The 23,129-nt window shown below is 40.5% G+C and overlaps 1 protein-coding gene across 1 annotated transcript in view; it reads left to right on the top strand.

The window, feature by feature from the left end:
- The window catches only part of cftr (CF transmembrane conductance regulator), a 64,591-nt gene that overhangs the window by 35,529 nt on the left and 5,933 nt on the right, over positions 1-23,129 (top strand). The window contains exons 10-23 of the mRNA XM_079684570.1: positions 553-647; positions 4,869-4,955; positions 6,101-6,539; positions 7,868-8,206; positions 10,061-10,189; positions 10,272-10,309; positions 11,151-11,437; positions 11,749-11,828; positions 12,910-13,060; positions 16,578-16,805; positions 17,767-17,867; positions 18,863-19,129; positions 21,582-21,737; positions 22,399-22,488. Of these exons, the coding sequence (XP_079540696.1) occupies positions 553-647; positions 4,869-4,955; positions 6,101-6,539; positions 7,868-8,206; positions 10,061-10,189; positions 10,272-10,309; positions 11,151-11,437; positions 11,749-11,828; positions 12,910-13,060; positions 16,578-16,805; positions 17,767-17,867; positions 18,863-19,129; positions 21,582-21,737; positions 22,399-22,488 (2,487 nt within the window). The remainder of the gene's footprint in view (positions 1-552; positions 648-4,868; positions 4,956-6,100; positions 6,540-7,867; positions 8,207-10,060; positions 10,190-10,271; positions 10,310-11,150; positions 11,438-11,748; positions 11,829-12,909; positions 13,061-16,577; positions 16,806-17,766; positions 17,868-18,862; positions 19,130-21,581; positions 21,738-22,398; positions 22,489-23,129) is intronic.

Here is a 23,129-nt window from a genome sequence, read left to right as displayed (position 1 = left end):
AATACTTTGTGGGTTTAATTGCAATAAACTTGGATGAATACACTGCGATTAATGGGAATAAGTAAAAACAATAGTGAAAAAATACTCAATTAGGATCACTTACAGATATTACAATTAATATCAAGGACTTTAAAACATTAAAAGTAATTAAATATATATATATATTTTAGGGGCAGTTTTTCATTTAATTGAAAACAATACATCTGTTATGCAAATATGTAGTAAATATAGACTCCATGGCTCCATTTCCCACCTTGTTTATTCATATTTTAGGCATTTAATTGAAATACTTCGGCAGTGCTCAAGTGATCAAGGTTTTTTCATCACCATTTGGAGAATAATTGAGAAATAACATGAAAGGAATTAATTCACAAGGATAGTAAAGAAAGTAGAGGCTGATATGGAAGAGGTGGAAGTGAGATATTTTGACATTAATGTGTTTTGCCTTTCTGCCAAGCTCTCTGATATCACACCGTTCCTCTTGCTGTTGTATAAACGGTGATCCTGCATGTTTTTTGTTTGACCCTTTGACCTCTTTTATTTCCACTCCAGGACTTTGCCTTGCTGCCGGAGAAAGACAAGACGCTCCTGGTGGAGGGAGGGGTGACGCTCAGCGGGGGTCAGAGGGCTCGCCTCGGCCTGGCCAGGTACTTCCTGTCACACTTGATATTCTATCTTATTCACCCCCTATTTTACATTACATCACGTTTCATGATACCAAACCATGAGGATATGAGTTCAGAACAGCAGGAACCCTGCTAGTTCAAAAAGTGGCACAGAGATGATGTATTAGGATAATCTTCACATATCGTTGCTAATGTTGGGCTATAAAGGAACTACAGCACGGTCACATGACTTTACGTCACCACCGCTAAGCTAAAGGTGGCTAATGTTGGGCTATAAAGGAACTACAGCACGGTCACATGACTTCACGTCACCACCGCTAAGCTAAAGGCGGCTAATGTTGGGCTATAAAGGAACTACAGCATGGTCACATGACTTCACGTCACCACCGCTAAGCTAAGGGAGGCTAATGTTGGGCTATAAAGGAACTACAGCACGGTCACATGACTTCACGTCACCACCGCTAAGCTAAGGGAGGCTAATGTTGGGCTATAAAGGAACTACAGTACGGTCACATGACTTCACGTCACCACCGCTAAGCTAAGGGAGGCTAATGTTGGGCTATCAAGGAACTACAGTACGGTCACATGACTTCACGTCACCACCGCTAAGCTAAAGGTGGCTAATGTTGGGCTATAAAGGAACTACAGCACGGTCACATGACTTCACGTCACCACCGCTAAGCTAAAGGCGGCTAATGTTGAGCTATAAAGGAACTACAGCACGGTCACATGACTTCACGTCACCACCGCTAAGCTAAAGGTGGCTAATGTCGGGCTATAAAGGAACTACAGTACGGTCACATGACTTCACGTCACCACCAATAAGCTAAAGGCAGCTAATGTTGGTCGTGTTGATGTTTAGTCGTCTCTTTTAGAAACTTTTTTTTGTTTTTAAATTCACCAGTGGGGTATTTACTGACGTATTGTATGTCGTAGAACAAAACATGAACATCTCATCAGCTTTAAGACATTATTTTAAGGCAGCTTACCAAAAACAAAACATTGACATTTAGAAAAAATGCTGGGTCATTTCCGGGTTTAAGGACCAAACCTTTTGAAATACTACATCATGTCTTTCAATCACTATTATTTCTGTATCCATTAGCACAGACATCATCCGCTAATTATTCATAATGACATCCATTTCTTTCCCCAACCGTTAATGTTTTGTTGGTTTGCAATCAATAAAAATAGATCATGATCAGGGATTTTTATTTAGTCATACCCCTACTGTAATTGGTGAAAAGACAAATATAGCAAGCAGTGAGATCTTTCTGTGGCTTGTTTTTAAAGAGAGCTCCTCATGGACTTAAAAAACGTAATTTGTTCCTTTTGAAAAACCAACACACGTTCACCTCAGAAACTTCTATCACCGTCAGAGCTCTGCATAAACATTATAGGTACGCAATAAATACATTAAAACTATCAATTTCAAACGCAATAAACATATCATTTATATCATTACTGGCACTTCCAAGGTAAGAGGGTCCATTCCTTGTAAGCCAATAAAAACGTCTGCTCGATAACATTTATAAGCGTGGAGGATTTAATGTCCTTGGCAATGTTTCAGGTTACAGTTTTTGTTCCCATCGGTGTAAAGAATGGAGCCTCTGTTGTAAATAATCAGAATCTGCTGGAGCTGATAAGCATCATCTGTCAATCTTATCTGTGTGTGTCTGTCTGCACTAAGTGTTGTGGCTTATGGTTTCAGGTTTCAATGACGAGTGCTTCCTAAGCCTTTTATTACTCCATTAAATCAGACACTCTCATATCCCCATGCATTATTTATTGGTTAAGTGTCTTTCATGCATCAGTTGCAACTTCCTCATTTACACCAATCTGACATAGAGTTTTCCCAGTGGTGGATAGAGCCCTCTGATACATTTCTTAAAGTGTCTCTATTATGCGTTTTGGGGGTTTTCTCTGTCCTGTAGTGTGTTATATAGGTTTTAGTGTATGTAAATCTGTCCCCCTCCGCGTCAAACGCCTCCATTAGACTCCTTTGTTTACTTATGTTACATAGTGACATCAACAATCGCGCTTCTATCAGCTAGCGCTCCAACACATTGTACGTGATAGGCTAAGGGGCGGGACATCTCTAAGTGGTTGACCAATCACAACAGAGCCGGCCAGCTAACCAATCAGAGCAGACTGGGCTCTGGTTTCAGACAGAGGGTGAAAGGAGGTGCTGCAGCACAGGCAGTATGAGAACAATAAAGAGCTTTTTGAACATTAAAGAATCGAGACATGTCCCAGTAGAGACACTACATACTGATATACACCTGAACATCAGCAGGAGAGGACTCTTTAAAGTAGAGACACTACATGCTGATATACACCTGAACATCAGCAGGAGAGGACTCTTTAAAGTAGAGACACTACATAGTGATATTCACCTGGACATCAGCAGGAGAGGACTCTTTAAAGTAGAGACACTACATACTGATATACACCTGCACATCAGCAGGAGAGGACTCTTTAAAGTAGAGACACTACATACTGATATACACCTGAACATCAGCAGGAGAGGACTCTTTAAAGTAGAGACACTACATACTGATATACACCTGAACATCAGCAGCAGAGGACTCTTTAAAGTAGAGACACTACATACTGATATACACCTGAACATCAGCAGGAGAGGACTCTTTAAAGTAGAGACACTACATACTGATATCCACCTGAACATCAGCAGGAGAGGACTCTTTAAAGTAGAGACACTACATACTGATATACACCTGAACATCAGCAGGAGAGGACTCTTTAAAGTAGAGACACTACATACTGATATACACCTGAACATCAGCAGGAGAGGACTCTTTAAAGTAGAGACACTACATACTGATATACACCTGAACATCAGAGGAGAGGACTCTTTAAAGTAGAGACACTACATACTGATATACACCTGCACATCAGCAGGAGAGGACTCTTTAAAGTAGAGACACTACATACTGATATACACCTGAACATCTGCAGGAGAGGACTCTTTAAAGTAGAGACACTACATACTGATATACACCTGAACATCAGCAGGAGAGGACTCTTTAAAGTAGAGACACTACATGCTGATATACACCTGAACATCAGCAGGAGAGGACTCTTTAAAGTAGAGACACTACATACTGATATACACCTGAACATCAGCAGGAGAGGACTCTTTAAAGTAGAGACACTACATACTGATATACACCTGAACATCAGCAGGAGAGGACTCTTTAAAGTAGAGACACTACATACTGATATACACCTGAACATCAGCAGGAGAGGACTCTTTAAAGTAGAGACACTACATACTGATATACACCTGAACATCAGCAGGAGAGGACTCTTTAAAGTAGAGACACTACATACTGATATACACCTGCACATCAGCAGGAGAGGACTCTTTAAAGTAGAGACACTACATACTGATATACACCTGAACATCAGCAGGAGAGGACTCTTTAAAGTAGAGACACTACATACTGATATACACCAGAACATCAGCAGGAGAGGACTCTTTAAAGTAGAGACACTAGATACTGATATACACCTGAACATCAGCAGGAGAGGACTCTTTAAAGTAGAGACACTACATACTGATATACACCTGAACATCAGCAGGAGAGGACTCTTTAAAGTAGAGACACTACATACTGATATACACCTGAACATCAGCAGGAGAGGACTCTTTAAAGTAGAGACACTACATACTGATATACACCAGAACATCAGCAGGAGAGGACTCTTTAAAGTAGAGACACTACATACTGATACACACCTGAACATCAGCAGGAGAGGACTCTTTAAAGTAGAGACTCTACATACTGATATACACCTGAACATCAGCAGGAGAGGACTCTTTAAAGTAGAGACACTACATACTGATATACACCTGAACATCAGAGGAGAGGACTCTTTAAAGTAGAGACACTACATACTGATGTAATGTATATTTATTTAGTCACAACTAGGTTTTCTTCTCTTTCTACGTCTCTTACGTTCAGTTTTCTGGATATTCTTTGTTTTCATGTTCATAGCTTGTTGCTTAGTACCGTACTGAACATGTTATTCTTGTATTTTATACCTTTCTTATTCTATATTTAGCTTGTTTCATGTTGTTTGTAGGTGTATTTGTATGTGTTTCTATTGCAACTTATCTTGTGAAGCACTTTGAATTGCCTTGTGTTGAAATGTGCTCTCCAAACACACTTCCCTCGCCTCACTACGGACTCACCTGTGTGTGTTTTGGTTCCTCAGGGCGGTGTATAAGGATGCAGACCTCTACCTGCTGGACGCACCCTTCACACACCTGGACCTGGTGACAGAGAAAGAGATCTTTGAGAAGTGAGTACGATCCCAACAGAGAGGCTTTCATGTGGAGTAGCTTCAAGGTCAAGGTTATCTGTTGTTGTCTCAGACACACTGAAACCCTCTCAGGAAACGGGAGGCGAGCAGAAAGGGAATTATGCTTTGATGATGTGTGGACTTTGGCATCCTTCAGAGGAGGGAAGCATGCAGAGATCATTGCTGGATGAACCCTGAACTAATTGGGTTAATAAAATAGCTTCCATGGAGAGAATGAATACCAGTAGATAAGCTGAGGTGTGCTACTTTCCAAAAGCTAGTATTACATATTCAATATTAAAGATTTAAAGGTGTTTTGATCAATGCAATAACACAGTGATGCAGAAATAAGTAATCTATGAACCTTAAAGATGGAATAAAATAAAACTGCTGTGTCATGTTTTGATATATTAACATGTGAACTTCACTTTAGAAAAACAAATAAAAAGTTGATATTAAAGGTTGTGGTCAATAAGTCTGTAGAAAATATTAAGGGACACAGTTTTGCAAACATGTAATCATTTTTAAAAAGGGGCATGGTGCCTACACAAACTTCACTTTTACACTTTGTGCTTCAAAAACTAAAACCATACAACAAATAAATAATAAAAACAATACCTAACACTCCCAGTTCCTCAGAGCAATACAATTAGTAATAAAAAGCCTTAATAATCAAGAAAAATTACAATTTAAGTAATGCAAGAACGATACAGGATGTTCAGATTAGAAATACATTCTGTATACTGTACATATATTAAAATACTAAATAAATAAAAAAGTAATCCTGAGAATTAAATAAACAAAGGACGGAAACAACAAGAATAAATACAATTTGATTAAAAGCCAATTAAAGTGGCTGTTCTTTAAAACATTTGACACCTTAATCTTTCTGTTCCTTTCTTTTTTATAAAGGAAAATACGTTATTTTGGGATTCCCGCTATCTTACTATATTTGTATTATATATTTGTATTACAGTGTTCTTAATATAGTACGCTATCCGTGTTAGATTTTTATGTATGCACCACGACACCAAGTGAAATTCCTCGTACGCATGAGCCAACCTGGTAATAAACCCGTTTCTGATTCTGATTCTGAAAAGAAGACAATTTTACTAAAACCTTTTTTTTCTGTCTCCCCTCCACAGATTAGTTTGCACTCGTATGGCCTCCAAGACGCGCATCGTGGTCACCAGCAAGTTGGAGCATTTAAAGCGAGCGGACCGGATCCTCCTGCTGCACAACGGAGACTGCTTCTTCTACGGGACGTTCTCCGAGCTGCAGGCCAAGCGTCCCGACTTCAGCAACCTGCTCCTCGGCATGGAGGCGTACGACAACTGCAACGCCGAGCGACGCAGCTCCATCCTCACGGAAACCCTCCGAAGGGTCTCCGTCGACGAAACCGCCGGCTTCAGAGGACCAGAAACTCTCCGGCAGTCTTTCCGCCAGCAGCAGCCGCCTGTCATTAACGGATCCCAAGGAGGTGACGGGTACCCGGAGAAACGCAAACAATCCCTCATCCTGAATCCTCTGGCCGCCGCTCGCAAGTTCTCCTTCATCGGGAACTCCCAACCAGAGATGGCAAAAGTACACACAGCCTTTACTCAAGTAGAAGTACAGATACTCGTGTTTAAAAATACTCTGGTGAAAGTAGAAGTACTGACTAAACTTCTTTACTCAAGTCAAAGTAAAGAGGCTTTGAAATGTACTTCAGTAAAAAGTACCCATAACTAGCAGCCGTTTTAAAGAGTACCTGACCTCCCTTTATATGAATAGAACAATAATGTCATTGTTAGCTAATGAATGTTTCCATGGTGACCAACGGCAACATGACAACGTTTCCATTGGTCCCTCTTCTTTAGAGAAGAGCAGGAAATGATGGATACACGGATCGTGTTCAAATCAATAGGCACGCAATGACTCTAAATAATAATGATCACGCCACCAAACACACATTCAAACTAAAGGAACCAGCCTGTTTGGAAAATGAGAGAAGTAGAAAGTACAGGTATTTGGGTTCAACATGTAAGAAGTAGAAAGTACAGGTATTTGTGTTCAACATGTGAGAAGTAGAAAGTACAGGTATTTGAGTTCAACATGTAAGAAGTAGAAAGTACAGGTATTTGTGTTCAACATGTAAGAAGTAGAAAGTACAGGTATTTGTGTTCAACATGTGAGAAGTAGAAAGTACAGGTATTTGAGTTCAACATGTAAGAAGTAGAAAGTACAGGTATTTGTGTTCAACATGTGAGAAGTAGAAAGTACAGGTATTTGTGTTCAACATGTGAGAAGTAGAAAGTACAGGTATTTGTGTTCAACATGTAAGAAGTAGAAAGTACAGGTATTTGAGTTCAACATGTAAGAAGTAGAAAGTACAGGTATTTGTGTTCAACATGTAAGAAGTAGAAAGTACAGGTATTTGGGTTCAACATGTAAGAAGTAGAAAGTACAGGTATTTGGGTTCAACATGTAAGAAGTAGAAAGTACAGGTATTTTAGTTCAACATGTAAGAAGTAGAAAGTACAGGTATTTGTGTTCAAAATGTAAGAAGTAGAAAGTACAGGTATTTGAGTTCAACATGTAAGAAGTAGAAAGTACAGGTATTTGGGTTCAACATGTAAGAAGTAGAAAGTACAGGTATTTGGGTTCAACATGTAAGAAGTAGAAAGTACAGGTATTTGAGTTCAACATGTAAGAAGTAGAAAGTAAAGGTATTTGTGTTCAACATGTAAGAAGTAGAAAGTACAGGTATTTGAGTTCAACATGTAAGAAGTAGAAAGTACAGGTATTTGTGTTCAACATGTAAGAAGTCAAAGTAAAAAGTTGTGGACTAAAGTACTGATACCAGAACAATGAACTGAAGTACAGTAACACAGTATTTGTACTCAACTACTTCCTACCTCTGCTCCCAACAGAATGCCAGCACCACCATAGAGGACGGTGTGAGGGAGCTCTCAGAGAGGAAGTTCTCCGTGGTTCCCGAGGACGACCAGGTGGAGGAGGTTCTCCCCAGAGGGAGCATGTACCACAACGGGCTGCAGCACCTCCACGGGCAGCGCAGGCAGTCGGTCCTGGCCTTCATCACCAACTCTCAGGCCCACGAGAGGCGCGAGCACATGCAGTCGTCCTTCAAGAAGAAGCCGTCCATCACACCGCAGTGCGACGTGGCGCCAGAGCGCGACATCTACGCCCGCCGCCTCTCCAAAGACAGCGTTTACGACATCAGTGACGACGTGGACGAAGAGGACATGGAGGTAGAGATTTGTTACACTATTCATTTTGATCCGAAGCGAGTTAGAAGAAGTGCAATTAACCATGAAGAACTTTTGAAAGAACATCCATAACATTCATCTGTTTGCATCTCATCAATATTCCAATTACTTGTATATAAACTATTCTGCACTGTTTCTATTATATTCAATTGTATTTTATTTACCTGTACTATTTTATTTGTGTTATTGTGTTGCACTGTTGGAGGGGCCTGTGACCTAAGATTTTCATTGATGTAACCAGGGGTGCACATAACAGGTACGCATGCGCGGCAAAAATCTGAAATGCGTACCGTCACTTGTGTCACTAAGCGCCTTTGCGTTCCGACGTACTTGTGAAGCTTTTCCAGAGTAGGTCTCCGTGGTCTCCACAGACGGGGCGGGGCTGCTGTTAACGTCGGTCTGTACGGAATTGTGCCAAAACTACTGTGTGTGTGTGTGTGTGTGTGTGTGTGTGTGTGTGTGTGTGTGTGTGTGTGTGTGTGTGTGTGTGTGTGTGTGTGTGTGTGTGTGTGTGTGTGTGTGTGTGTGTGTGTGTGTGTGTGTGTGTGTGTGTGTGTGTGTGTGTGTGTGTGTGTGTGTGTGTGTGTGTGTGTGTGTGTGTGTGTGTGTGTGTGTGTGTGTGTGTGTGTGTGTGTGTGTGTGTGTGTGTGTGTGTGTGTGTGTGTGTGTGTGTGTGTGTGTGTGTGTGTGTGTGTGTGTGTGTGTGTGTGTGTGTGTCCGGATGGTTACTAATTCCTTTTCTTTATGGCGGTCACCATGGGTGTTAGAAAGCTGACTAAATCATCCAAAACTCAATGGCAGTTGTGATCAGCAATTGTATATGTTCAAATGTCTACTGTGAAGGATATCATAAAGCCTTAATGCAATCAAATTTAAAACAAAAAAAAGTTATGTTTGATGAAAGTAGTAAATCGGTCAAATTCGACCTGAAGACAACAGGAGGGTTAAAGCACAAGGCATTACAGCAGATTCAAACCTTTATGGTTTTTGTTCTATATCTACAGCACGGTTGTTGTCAATCCAATCCAATCCACTTTATTTATATAGCACATGTTAAAAACAGAGGGTTCACCGAAGTGCTTCACAGCCACATAACATTATAACAAAATATAATATTACAATAATAGATAAAAGCCACATAAGGGCTATGGACAGACAAACCAAAGCATACAAATCGATGATCTCAAACTGACTCGAAAGCGAGGGAAAAGAGGTGGGTCTTCAGGCGGGACTTAAAAGTTTGAAGGGTGGGCGACAATTTGACATGGGGGGGGGGGGGCAGGTCGTTCCAGAGTCTGGGGGCTACCACTGAGAAGGCTCGGTCTCCCCTGGTCTTTCTCTTTGTGTTAGGGAGTACCAGCAGCAGCTGATCAGCCGCTCAATGAAAGTCCCAGGCTCTTTTTAAAGTGTAATTTACTACTACTTTATTGCTTTAATTTATTTAATTTACAATAATTAAATACATAAAACAGTTCAAGAAAATAGTGCAAATGGCCCAATGGGGTAAGTAGCATGAGTGGGCAGATTTTGATCCTTGTGTGTTTTTCATATATAATGTGAATATCGATCCCTCTCGCCGTAGCAGTCAAAATAATCACAATGAGTCTATACTGTATTTACCAAGTCGTGAACCCTAAGGCACACACTATCAGTACGAGAAGACACATTTCAATGTTTGGGTTTCCACAACAAAGCTGTCTATTTGCTTAACCCCGTCTTTATCTTGTGAAACCCCAAAAAACGGTCTTGATTTTGTGGCAGAAAAACCCCTTCGTCTGGTTCCCTAGGTAACTGATTGTATCTGTACGGTAAATGAGTATTTGTGTTTCCTCGCAGCAATGCTTCGCAGATGAGCGTGATAACATCTTTGAAACTACCTCATGGAGCACCTACCTGCGCTACATCACCACCAACAGGAGCTTAGTCTACGTCCTGTTCTTCATCATCTTCGTCTTCATCATTGAGGTAGAATACACACTTTGATCTCATTTATTTTTGTAATTATGTTAACTCGCAATAAATATCTCTTCTTTTCATTTCATTACAGGTTGCTGGTTCAGTCATTGGCATTTTCCTCATTACTGAGTAAGTGTCATGTTTCAACTGTCGTGACAGAAGTACGTTTTAATTTACATTTTGAAGATGTTTGAGAGACATTTTTATAACAAAAATTATATTTCTATATAATTGCTATTGCAGAACATTAAAAAAAAATATTTTCAAAGCTCCCGTTCTATATCACAAATATCAAATGTCTGGTCGGGGACTTGAACCGGCATCCCTACGGCTCCCAGTCCAAGCCCCTACAGTCACTTGGGGGTGTTGGACTGGGAGCCGTAGGGTTGCCGGTTCAAGTCCCCGACCAGACATTTGATATTTGTGTTCTAGAGCGGCAACTTTTATATGGAGTGTGGACTGCTACTTGGAGAGGTCCCAGTTCACCTCCTGTCCTGCCGTGGTGCCCTTGAGCAAGGCACCAGACACCCCCCATTCCCATTGCTCCCCGGGCGCTGTACAATATCTGCCCACTGCTCCTAGTACTAGACTCCTGGCACTAGGATGGGTTAAAAGCAGAGAACACATTTCACTGTGTGTGTGCTCTGCATGTGAGACCATTAAAGAGGGCTTCCTCCCTCCTAATTCTTCTTCTCCAGAGGCTGCATGTGTACTAAACGCTTAAACCTTTGACATATATTAAAATACTTATCTTGTTAGTCTTGGCATATTGTGAAAGCACTGTGAGCTGCATCCTCTGTATGAGAAGTGCTGCTTTTTCAGGCTAAAATATTTGTAATGTTATTAATTGTTTCCTATTTCCTTATTATTTTACTGAGTGTCTATTTTTTAAACTTTTTTATTATATTACTGAACTTTTTTCTCTTGCTTTTTTACCATTATTAATATTTATAATCCTTGTGCTCCACAGTGAGATCTGGAGGGACAGCGCTAACCCTTCGTCTCCGAACTACATCGACGAGCAGCCGCAGAACGCCTCGTCGCCGGCCACCCAGCTGGCTGTTATCGTCACGCCGACCAGCGCGTATTACATCATCTACATCTACGTGGCGACGTCGGAGAGCGTGCTGGCGTTGGGTTTCTTCAGAGGACTTCCTTTGGTGCACACGTTACTCACCGTGTCCAAAAGACTCCACGAGCAGATGCTGAGCGCCGTGCTGCGCGCACCCATGGGCGTGCTCAACACCATGAAGACAGGTCAGGGCTTTTGGTAATAATAGTACAAATGTAGTAAAAACATATGAATTTGGGGATTTTTTTTTTTTTTTTTTTTAAGGTTATATTTATTAATTTGTTCACAAAAAACAACAGCAACGGCAGAAAAAACGAATTTTATTTATTAGTTTTTTTGTTGCTTTTTGTAGGGCTTTCTGTTTGTTCTGAACAGTGTGTATTCACCTGTTTGTGTAACCCACATATATTTGGCTTTATAAAATACCATACCAATGTTGTCTATATTTACTCTATAGATGTTCACACTTTTCTCGATGTGTTTTGTCCTTGTGCAGGCCGGATCATGAACAGATTCACGAAGGACATGGCCACCATCGACGACATGCTGCCTCTGGTGCTGTTTGACCTCATTCAGGTATTTAAACAATGTAATGGATGACATAATCAGGGTGTCCGCGTGGTCTTAAAAAGTATTACAAGTTGATAAATCAATTTAGCGAAAATGAAGGCTATTAAACGGCATTTTTCCAAGGTATTACATTTTGTAGCTTGTTTTCAATAAGTATATAAATGGTTCAAAGAGGTTGTATTCTACAGTCTGCCTGAATGTAATCATTGCGTAGGTGTGTAGTGTGATTCTGTGTAGTTTATTTATGGCATCCCGTTGGATGTGACGTCATCTGAACAGGACATCGCACGCTCACTGCTTGATAGCATGCGAAGGCCCGTTTACGCCGGTTGTTAAACAACATCGTTATGGGGAAATGCAAGTCTGCGTCCAAATGGTTGGAAGATAAGGAGGAAGGACAATCAATACTGTATATAGTCAATGTGAGGTCAAGTGTGTCGCCAAGGTAACCGGTTAGAACTCAAAGTGGAGATGAGGTCTTAAAATGTATGGAAAGGGTCCAAAGATCCAAAAATACTTACAGTTCCAAAAATACTTAAATTTCCAAATATACTTAAAGATCCAAAAATACTTAAAGTTCAAAAAATTCCGCAAATGGTTGGAAGATAAGAAGGAAGGACAATCAATACTGTATATAGTCAATGTGAGGTAAAGTGTGTCGCCAGTGGAACCGGTTAAAACTCAAAGTAGCGATGAGGTCTTCAAATGTATGGAAAGGGTCTTAAAAAAGGTCTTAAAAGGGATTACATTTGACTTCAGGATTCCTGCATATACCCTGATTAAGTGCAACATGGTATTTAACCTAAGTTGGGATCAGTCTATCTTTACACGTCCTAAGTTCAAAAAAGGTTTTAGAGAAATAAAACGTAGAAGGCTCAATCAACTGTAAACAAGCTCTAAATGACATGCTCACAGCCAACTCAAAAACTCCAAAATGTATACAGAAAAAGTAAGTACTGGAATGCTGATAGGAATTCCTGGAATAATATCAGAAGCCATTGGGTGTCCGGGTGGCTTCAGGCGGATCATTTCATTGATTAAACACAAGTAGGTATTTCTTTTGATTAGGACTGACTTGTTGTTTCAGCTCACATTGATCGTAACGGGGGCCATCTTCACCGTGTCCATCATACGGCCGTACATCTTCATCGCTGCCATCCCATTGGCCGTCATCTTCGCCATGCTCAGAAAATACTTCTTACGAACCGGACAGCAACTCAAGCTGCTGGAGGCTGAAGGTGAGAGAGAGAGAGAGGGTGGGGGGGGGGGGTTGAAGTTAATTTACCACCAGAAAGGACTACAAAAATGTCTGACCTTGTCATATAAATATTTAAATCCCATGTAAATATTGCTAAAAATACTGCTTTTTTTCGTAAATGTCGAATGTGATCATGGGAATTGTCCCCTGTTACCTTAAAAAAATATTTTACAAATGCATTAACATGTAACAAAAACACTACAAGGGTTTAAAAAGTATTGGTACTAGTTACAAGTAGTGCTACAGAACATATTTCCTCCATAAATACCACAATTACAATGCTTTCCTGTGATGCTATTTCAAATCCAAACCAAATAACCCCTGAAGATAAATAAGGTGTTATATAGCTTCCTCTTTTGACATCGTGATGAGAAAGAGAGAGTTGATCAAAGTGAAATAAGAAATTGGTGATGAAATGGCGTTCAGGAAAAGTGAAAACACGATGGGAAAACAGAGGAAAAGTTATGAGTCATCATGACTGAGGCATGGCTGGAGCAAAGGGGTCAAAGGTCACACTGTGGAGAACAAAAACACGACACAGGAAGTGATGCCTATATTAAAAACAAAGAGCTGTGTCCTCCCTTGTGAAGCACTCAGGCATTTTTTAAAATATTTTACACATTAGACAATTGTTTTTGCTTGTTTAAATTCCTCGTGACGTCATGGGAGGACTTCTTACATTATTTTAAAGTTCATAAATCCACATCTAGAGGACGGGAAGAGGTCACCGCACTGCTGTGTTTGTGTTTTTTGGACTTCCTTGCTCCTCTCACTTCAATATGCTTTTCGTGAATAGCGGCGAGGCGTTTCCCGGAGCGCTGAGAGCACGTTGGGGTCGGAGAGAGATGATCCGTGCTGGGATTTCCTCCGACCCCATCCTGCTGCTGCATGTCGGACAAAACGCAGTGGAAACGATGTGCAGGAAATACGAATGAAATAATGTAGAATACAATAGAACATAATCCTTTATTGTCATTATGCAGGTACAATGAGATGAGTAGAGCTACTCCTTTTTTAAGGTGCCATCAAAAAAACAAACAAGAGACGTACGACATTCAGGAGGAGACAACATGCAAACAACAAGCGTTCATACTTCAATATGCAGATAAATGTAGATGTATCATTAACCTGCTAAGCCCGAGCCTGTTTTCCAGGTCTCAGGCTCGAAAATGACATTCCCAGAACAAAGGACCATATTTTCCCTTCGAAAAGGGTTAAATTAATCATCTTTGTTCTCAAAGTAATGATAAACCTGTGGGTTGGATGTAGAACAGTCAGAATCAATATAGATGTTTTTTATTTTAAAGACAATTCAGATTGAACATAGTAAAAAACTACACAACAACACATTTTCAATCGCTCCTTCATAACGATGTTGCAATTTTAATTGGTGACCCTAATGGGAATATGTTATTTGTTTCCTTACTTGGATTGCCCTCTATTCTTCTTAGAGTACACTTAGGGTGTTTCTCAATGTCGAGGACGCTTCCTTGGTAGCACATGTCTTCCGAGTCACTTCCTTCAGAAGATAGGCAAGAATCCTTCCTGGCATTCGGAAAACAGGCTAGCAAGTGTTACTTACATTTTCCGCCACAGATTTTGGGAAATTGGTCCGTGTGCAAAGCATTGTGGGGATTTTAGGACCTCGGAGGATACACATGTGCAGCCTCGAAATTTCTCGCTGCGAAGGACGCCGGGCTCGGTAGAATTCCAAGGAGCCTGGACATTGGAACAGTCCTTCGGCGGCACTCGATGACGTAGCATCCTTGAAATAGTGGCTTTGGAGCATGCTTCCTTGACATTGAGAAACACCTTTATAAACAATACAAATAAAACAATGTTAAAGAAGAAAAGACAAATCAAACGAAACACAAGGTGATATTTGTATGTGATATTTATTCTACATAGGTTGTGCTATTTACAGTACTTTTGTGGTCAATGGTTAAAGGGCTAGTTATCGTACAGATCTTATGAGCTACTCAGAAGATTAACATTTTGTTTTTGGGGCCAGTGAGTGATAAGAGAAGCGGTTTGATTGGCTAGAGCTTGTACTGGCATATGATTTGATTGGCTGACGCTTCCGTCGAAGCTTCAAAAGTTGAACATTGCTCACCTTTTGAACGGAACCACAATGCAGTTCGGCAAAGCGTGACGTCACCCCATTCAAAGTGAATGGGCAGAAGCGTTGAAGCTTCAACGTACGCCGCCGTGTGGACGGGCCGTAAATCGCCAGAACACCGGCACCTCCTCATCACTCCACCGCTCCCATGTTTTTTTTGAGTTGCCATAAGTTATTCTCCCTCCGTTGGTGCGCGGGGCTAATGCTAATGCTAATAATGCTAATACCAGCAAATAAAATGGCGGCTTCACAAAACTTTTCTGAGTTTTATGTGGCGTGGTTTGCAATTCGCCCAGCCAATCAGACATTTGAACTTTTTTCTCCCCAGGATAGTCCCATCTCTAGCAGGGACTAAAAAGGGGGGAAAGGTTCTCATGAACTAAATTCTCTTTTTGGTGTGAGCGCAAAATCCCGGGAACTATCGGAATTAAAAGGGAAAAGTACTCCGGTGTGAAAGCGCCTAATGTTAAACAAAAAATAATGGTGGCCTACAATGGAAACACTCCTCTGTTTTCTCCCTTTGATTCCTCAAATCTCCAGGATTAATAAAGCAACATTTGTAATTTGTTGGATCTACTGCCCCTTTTTTCATCCAGCTCTGATTAGCTTGTGTGGACGGGCCATAAATCGCCAGAACACCGACACCTCCTCATCAATCCACCGCTCCGATGTTTTTTTTGTTTTGCCATAAGTTATTCTCCCTCCGTTGGTGCGCGGGGCTAATGCTAATGCTAATAATGCTAATACCAGCAAATAAAATGGCGGCTTGACAAAACTTTTCCGAGTTTTATGGGGCGTGGTTTGCAATTCGCCCAGCCAATCAGTAATTGGAACCTTTTTCTCCCCAGGATAGTCCCATCTCTAGCAGGGACTGAAAAGGGGGGAAAGGTTCTCATGAACTAAGTTCTCTTTTTGGTGTGAACGCAAAATCCCAGGAACTATCGGAACTAAACGGAAAAGTACTCCGGTGTGAAAGAGCCTAATGTTAAACAAAAAATAATGGTGGCCTACAATGGAAACATTTGTAATTTGTTGGATCTACTGCCCCTTTTTTCATCCAGCTCTAATTAGCTTTCAGTAGCAACAGAAGATTCCTGTTTCACTTTTACATCTCTCGTTGTGCTTAATCAGAGCCATATGTGCTCACTTGCCCTTTCTCTCTACACTTGATAAAAATAAAACATTGTAAAATATTCTCTCGATGACCCTAAACAATAAAGTCAAACTGAAGCATCCTTCGTGCTCCAGTCAATCCTCTCAGTAAATACAGAGCTGAATGCAGATCACGCTGAAAGCTCTTTGAGCAGGTTTTCTCTCACTGATCGTGCTGTGCTCTGACCGTTAAAGTAATATTGTATTCCCTCTCGCTCTCCTTCAGCTCGCAGCCCGATCTTCTCCCACCTCATCATCTCTCTGAAGGGGCTGTGGACGATCCGAGCGTTCGGGCGTCAGACGTACTTCGAGACGCTCTTCCACAAAGCGCTGAACACTCACACGGCCGCCTGGTTCCACTACCTCTCCACGCTGCGCTGGTTCCTCTTCCGCTGCGACATGATCTTCGTCCTCTTCTTCAGCGCCGCCGCCTTCATCGCCGTGGGAACCAACAGTGAGTGAAAGGAGGGGAAACGGATATAAGGGTTGCACGGTTACATTCAGCGTTTTTATGAGATAATCAGACTTTTCTCAGCATGACATTGGATTCAATAAGCTTACCTTTAAATAGTAACTTATATTTCTTGACTTGGTTTATCCGTAGGTATGTACTTTAGTCAAAATGTCTTTCTTTACAGGCAGTCTAAGTGACAAACAAGCAAAAACATATGCTTTATTTTATCCTTTAAATCCAAAAACAGGGTGTTTTTTATGGCTTTTTTTACATAAATGAAGTTATAAAATAGTAAATAAATATACATTAGTATATATATTCATGAATGAGTAGTATTTTGGGTGAATACTGACCCTATAAGGCAAGTAGAAAAACATGGATTTATTCTGCAAATTGACTAAAACTGACCTGTAAATCAGGGTAATGTCATTTTGGCGGTGAAGCCTTTTAAGGAATCAAGCAGCAGTTTGTAGGGGCCATGTGAAATTTCCAGTACGTTAGCGAGTCAGTAAACACCTTATTATTTCCTCTGAGTGTATCGAGTGGAGAAGAGTCTTATCTGTGTGTTACAGTGTGTGTAGCGTCAGATTTCAGGATCATAACACACAGGCTTTCAATGAAAACTGATCAAAAGAGTTGGAACGCCACCGGATAAAATGTCATGTAGGAAAGGAAGCATGTGTGTGTGTTCAATTAAATGAATAGGACACACACACACACACACACACACACACACACACACACACACACACACACACACACACACACACACACATGTGTTGTTGCGTCACAGCCTGTGTTTATGTAAGGAGCAGATTAAAGGGTAATTTCACAGCTCATTATTTCCAATGGAGCGAGTCGCAGAGCTTCTTACCTGACTGCTGCTGTGACATCAGAGAGCAGCTGTGATTGGACAATATTGTTGAGTGTGTGTGTGTATGTGTGTGTGTGTGTTTCTCAGAGGATAAACCAGGGGAGGTTGGCATCATCGTGGCCCTCGCTATGCTCATCCTGGGGACTTTCCAATGGGCCGTCATCACCAGCATCACTGTGGATGGACTGGTATGTGCTTAACACAAAGATTATTTAAAAACATTTGAAAACTGCTTTACATGAAAGGTGATCAACATTCTACTATTGACGTACTCATAGTGTAGTTTATAAATAATGTTGAATATGATGAAATACATTGAGATAGTATATGTCATATCATAAAAAGCAATATTAGTCAAAGTGTGTTTAAAAACGACAAAACAAAATGTACAGTATGCCATAAAACTAATTTAAAGACACACACACACACACACACACACACACACACACACACACACACACACACACACACACACACACACACACACACACACACACACACACACACACACACACACACACACACACAGGACACAGCTGTCATCGTTTACATCATAGGAAGACACTACTGTTCTTAAAATACCATGCATTCAATGGCCAGGCGAGAGTGTGTCAAGCGTTACACACACACACACACACACACACACACACACACACACACACACACACACACACACACAAACACACACACATACACACACACACACCTACAAAAACTCATAACAGTGAATCGCTACAAAAATCTAATTTTCAACCACAACGTTCTTATTCCTTAAACTGATCAACATAATAAAAGTGTTTAAAAGGGTTTATTAAGATATAAAGGCTCTAACAAAAGATCACTTCATCGCAAATATATTTTCTGCTCCAAACGGCAACAGCTGTGTTGTTATAGCAATGAGTTTCATTTGAATAGAATATGTACACATTGTTCAGGGTTATTCAAGAGGGACGATAGAGTGAAACCTGGGACATGAGATAAGAACAATTGCACTTTTACAAGAAAAATTAAGGAAATGTTTGGATATTCCAAAAAACAGCCACTTCAATATATTTGAGAATGTACATTAGTGCAAGACTTTTGTCTTCTTATTAAGTGTTGAATTTTAAGTGTTCCATTGAACTTTGATTTGCCTCTGTGTCTGAAAATATGCTATATAAATAAACGTTGCCTTATCTCTCAGATGCGTTCTGTGGACCGGGTGTTCAGGTTCATCGACCTGCCGTCAGAGGAGCCCATGCCGGCGAAGTCTGGACGTAAAGGAGGCCCCGACCTGGTCATCGATAACCCAGGTAAAGGAGGCCCCGACCTGGTCATCGGTAACCCTCACGCTCAGGACTGCTGGCCCAACCGCGGACAGATGGACGTCCAGGGCCTGACGGTGAAATACACGGAGGCCGGGCGCTCGGTCCTCAGCGACATCTCCTTCTCTGTGGAGGGGGGGCAGAGCGTGAGTCCTGAGGGGTTTTATTCATTATACTCAAAACCAGTTACAGAGCTGAATGGTGTACATGTCATAAGAGCTGAAGTCAACATAATCAGGATCAAGTTTGTTACCAGGTACATGCAAGGAGTTTGCTTTCGAGTCTGGTGGTGCAAACATAAACAATTTAAGAAAAAATAAGTATTTTTAAGAAGTATTTTAGGCAAGTATTTACACCAAATTAAAATAAACTAAATACCTAAAAAAACAAAAAAAGGAGAATGAATATATGACAGTACAGTGTATTATATTTTAAAGTGGAGGGCTGCGCAGAAATGTGCAAAATACTGTATATTAGTGAGCTAGAAGGGGTATGTGATATGTGTGGTGGGTAGAGATCACTACAGTGTTTTAGGTTTTGAATAAAAAACCGAGGCGCTAGTTTACATATCGTGTGAAATGGGGCCACTGATAAGCCGTCTAAAGCTTTACAATAGACGCTGAACAGAAAGTATTTACATTACGAACCCGTATAGAATTGGAGGGAGTTCATTTATTATATAAATATTTATACATGCTAGAAAACACCTAACACCAACCAAATAACCTACAGACTAATCTAATCCTAATTAGAGTGCTAAATGTTCCCTTGTCTTTTATTAAATACCTTTTCTATTCGTATCAGAACCAACCCCTCTGTCTCCCATCTTTTGGCACTGTTATAAAAGTAGAAAGACTTGGGAGAACATCGAAAAATTGATTCACCGGTGATCTGTTTTTTTTGGGGGGATAATACTGTACCCAACGTCATCTAGAAACAGCACTAAAGACCGTGGTGAGACTGAAACAGTAAAGTTCTAATGAGAAAACCATGAGCTCAAAGTGTCTGAACCCCTCATGAGAGTTAGAGAGAACTGCAGACGTGATAATCCAACCCACTCTCACGGCATTTCGTGTAATAGTCACGAAATTAATGTAATCTATTGACACGATTTTCACATTTTTTTCGTGTCACACAGAACGATTTTAAAAGCAATGTATTTCCATTGGTAGTGTGTTTCGTGCCTGCACCACGTCTTTTTGTCCGGTCGGGTCTTGGAAGACCGGAAGCTGTGGGGTTCATAAAAACATGTTCTTACTCAATATCAAGCCACGATTATTGTTTTTATTTTAAATTGTATAATGTCTGACTTTTTTTGCCATCTGTGAGGAAAAGAAAGGGGACTCAGAGCCTCAGAATACTGAAATCTGTTTTTTTTTTAAATCTTTTTTTCCTTCTAATTTGTTATTATTTGGTGCAGGCACGAAACATACTACCAATACAAATACAATGCTTCTGAAATCGTTCTGTTTCAGAATACTGAAATCTGTATTTTTTAAATCTCTTTTTCCTTCTAATTTGTTATTATTTACATTGCTTTTAAAATCGTTCTGTGTGACACGAAGAGAATGGGGAAATGGTATTGGTGAACACAAATCAATAGATTCATTTTGTGACTATAACACGAAATGCTGTGAGAGTTGGTTGGATAATCATTATTTGTGAGTTTGACCCCTTTCACATACACATATTCTATTGATCCAGAGTAGATGGAACATATTGATGAAAGCAGCATTATAACAATCGGGCAGAGCATACGTCCCTCTATGTCTAGTATGTCCCCTTGATTTAACCTTTCTCTGACCCTTTAACTGCCTCTCAGACTGGTCAGTGTTTTAAAATCCAATAAGGCTTCAGGCATCAGTCTGCCGGCTTTCATTCATATCCCGTCACACATCCTTATGTATTTCCCCTTCATACAGAAAGGTATACGTTTCTAAACACCTCTTTTATAGCTGCACAGCTCTGACACTTTATTTACTGCACATTTATTTCTAGCAAAGCAAGCTAGCAAGTCTATCGAATTAGCTTAGCGCGTTAGCTTAGCGCGTTAGCTTAGCGCTTAGCGTCGCTAGTGCTGAACAAGCTAAACAAAAATGTAAGCAGCATATACAACATACTATTAATATTCCTTACATTACATACATAATGTGACGCTGTAAATAAGAGACATGAATGTTATAACAGAAGCTTTACAACTTAAATCCTCAGTGACTATACCAGGCTACTTCATTTTAGCATCGGGAGAAACATAGACACCATTCTCAATTAGTTCAGACTCAGAGAGATGGATAGATGGTGACAGAGACTTTTATTTTGTACCTTTCTTATCCTGTGTGTGCTGTGACTTTAAATTAGGCTTTTTAATGAACTGAAAAGCTAGAAATGTGTGATTTATTTCCAGTAGTTTCATTATTTTCTGTTGTGTGTTGATTAAGATAGATAGATAGATAGATAGATAGATAGATAAACGGACAGACAGACAGACAGAAAGATAGATAGATAGATGGATGGATAGATGGATGGATGGATAGGTAGATTAAGCTCTTTGAGCACCAGGAAAAGTGCTGTATAAATAACGTGTATTATTATTATTAGATTGGTCTGCTGGGTCGGACGGGTTCAGGTAAAAGCACGCTTCTCTCCGCTCTGCTGCGCCTCGCCTCCACTGACGGAGAGATCTCCATCGACGGCGTCTCCTGGAGCTCCGTCTCTCTGCACACCTGGAGGAAGGCCTTCGGGGTCGTGCCACAGGTAAAACTGACTCTTAACAACACAATGCATAAGAAAGGTTGCTTGTTTCAATTCAAATATTGGCAGGAAAATCTTGAAAGGTGAAGGAGAATTACATTTCAACAGATTTCGATAAAGAGGTGCAGCCAGGAAACCACAAAAAATGATTTTAAATGGTTTATTGTTAAGAATTTACCATTTAGAATTGAACAAATTGTAATCTAAAGAGTTTTTAGTACACCACACATTTTCTTTTAGTTAAGTCTACATTATTGGGGATGAGACTCACCCATTTTGGGCAAAATGTGGTGCATTTCAAGGTCAAGACCTTTTCCGTTTTGTCAAAAATAAGTCAAATCCATTTAACTTAAAAAACAAACTTTACTGAGGTACAGAAACAAGTCCTGAAAGCCAATACTTGCTTTTCATATTCATGGGTATTTTTTTTATAAATGTTAATTATTTTGCTTTTGACCAACATACTGAACCACTACTCTTGAGTATATACGTATATGTATATAAATAAATACTACATCATTTTTTATATTTCTGACTGATTCATTGTATGTCGCTGGAAAACACTTCAAAATCTCAAAGCATGAAAATCAATTATTGACATTGTGTCAACATTTTAAAAACAGTGTCAATGCAACCTGCCATATCCTCTGTGTGTTTTAAACAGAGAGTGTTTATCCTGACCGGCACTTTCCGGATGAATCTGGACCCTCACGGCCGTCACAGCGATGAGGAGCTGTGGAGCGTCGCTGAGGAGGTGAGGCTCTAACTCCTCCTCCTCCTCCTCCTCCTCATCTTCCCCATTTTCCTCCTCCTTCACCTCCTCCTCATCTTCTTCCTCCTCCTCCTCCTCTTTTTTTCTTCTGCTGTGTTTTAGAAATGATTGCCATGATGTGTAAACCAGCTTAGTCAGACAGGTTTACATTTCATCAATGAATTGGAGATACAGAACCTTTGGGAGTTTTTGGGGGGGATAGTTCAGCTTCCTTGACATTTCTTCTTACAACCCTAAAATACAGTCTTAACAAATATAATATTAAAGGAAATATGAATTACTAACTATTCATAGTTGGCTATCAGGTTATCATCGAAAACCAATTTCTTTAGGTGCTATTTTTAAACGAGAAAAGGATTTACACTTACACTACTTTTGATATCTTTACCGATATAATCAGGGGTGCACATAACTGGTATGCATGCGGGGCAACAATCTGAAATGCGTACCGTCACAAAGCGCATTTGTGTACCGACGTACTTGTGAAGCTTTTCCAGAAGGCGGTTAGATCAACGGACGACAGAGTCGGTCTCCGTGTGCACAGACGGGGCTGCTGTTAACGTCAGTCTGTACCCCTTCTGGGCACACTGGAGAACTGCCTAAAAACAGCTGATCACAACGTT

This window comes from Notothenia rossii (genome assembly GCF_949606895.1).
Source record: "Notothenia rossii genome assembly, chromosome: 5".
In the NCBI taxonomy this organism is placed as follows: domain Eukaryota; kingdom Metazoa; phylum Chordata; class Actinopteri; order Perciformes; family Nototheniidae; genus Notothenia; species Notothenia rossii.
Note: the sequence above shows the minus strand (reverse complement) of the source record. Positions and strands in the feature narration are given on the sequence as shown.